Source organism: Cariama cristata, unplaced genomic scaffold (genome assembly GCF_000690535.1).
Source record: "Cariama cristata isolate BGI_N322 unplaced genomic scaffold, ASM69053v1 scaffold21804, whole genome shotgun sequence".
Taxonomy (NCBI): domain Eukaryota; kingdom Metazoa; phylum Chordata; class Aves; order Cariamiformes; family Cariamidae; genus Cariama; species Cariama cristata.
In genome coordinates, this window is record NW_009612619.1 from 3,366 (window position 1) to 4,226 (window position 861).

The following is an 861-nucleotide window of genomic DNA, read 5'->3' on the forward strand; positions in this document are numbered from 1 at the left end:
AACATGGACTTGAGCCAAAGAGAGCCAGGGACTGCCCGAGTAAAAAAAGGAGAGAGACAGGAGCAGGACAGAGCCAGGGGTGAGAGGTTATTTAATTTCTGTGCCAAAATGCCATATGAACCCACTGCACGGGTTTGAGTGGGACATGAGCTGCCTGGATCTGTGTGGGGACAGATGGGGGCTGCCCCAGTGTCTGGTCTGGCTGCCCGGCACGGCCAGCTCTGCTCCACACCACGGTCACCCCAGAGAGTCTGTCAGCGTCCTGTCCGTTGGCCACGCAGGTCCCCGGTGGTTTGTGTCAGCCCCTGTCCCCTGGCTCCCCCACGGGCGCTCTCCTCCGCAGGATGTGCTCCAGCAGGCAGGTCGCTGCCTGGGCCAGGACTTGCTCCAGCCTCTCCTGCTCCTCAGCACTGAACGGAGCCAGGACATAGCTGGACACTGTCACCTCACCCTCTGGCCGCCCGATGCCAACCCTGAGCCGGGTCATCTCCTGGGGAAGAAGAAGAAGAGCTAGAGGAGCCTCACCTCAAGCGCCTGGCTGAGAGAGAGCTGGGGCAAAAGGACAGTGCTGCGAGTGGGGCTGGGCAGCGAGGGAACAGCCCCTCATGTTTTCCAGGTGGTTTTGAGTGCTTGCTCCAAGAAACATGATTTTGGAAGAGACTGTTGCTGGGCTGTGCTGAGATCCCGGGCTCCTGCCAGGCCTGGCAGAGCCACTCAAGCTAATTGTTTCCATGTCCTCCACGGCGGCCAAACTGACATCAGCCCTCGGGGAAGCAGAGGGAAGGAAGGGAAGGAGAAAAAATGGGGAGAGGAAAGGGAGCAGGGGCTTGTCTGGGGGGAGTTGGAAAAATGGGGGGGGGG

The 861-nt window shown here is 60.2% G+C and overlaps 1 protein-coding gene across 1 annotated transcript in view; it reads right to left on the reverse strand.

Annotated features, from left to right (window-relative positions):
- Window positions 1–298: 298 nt before the first annotated feature.
- The window catches only part of PTRH1 (peptidyl-tRNA hydrolase 1 homolog (S. cerevisiae)), a gene marked incomplete at its 5' end in the record, with an annotated part of 1,421 nt that continues 858 nt past the window's right edge, over window positions 299–861 (reverse strand). Inside the window, one exon of the mRNA XM_009698726.1 lies at window positions 299–490. Coding sequence (XP_009697028.1) covers window positions 299–490 — 192 coding nt within the window. The remainder of the gene's footprint in view (window positions 491–861) is intronic.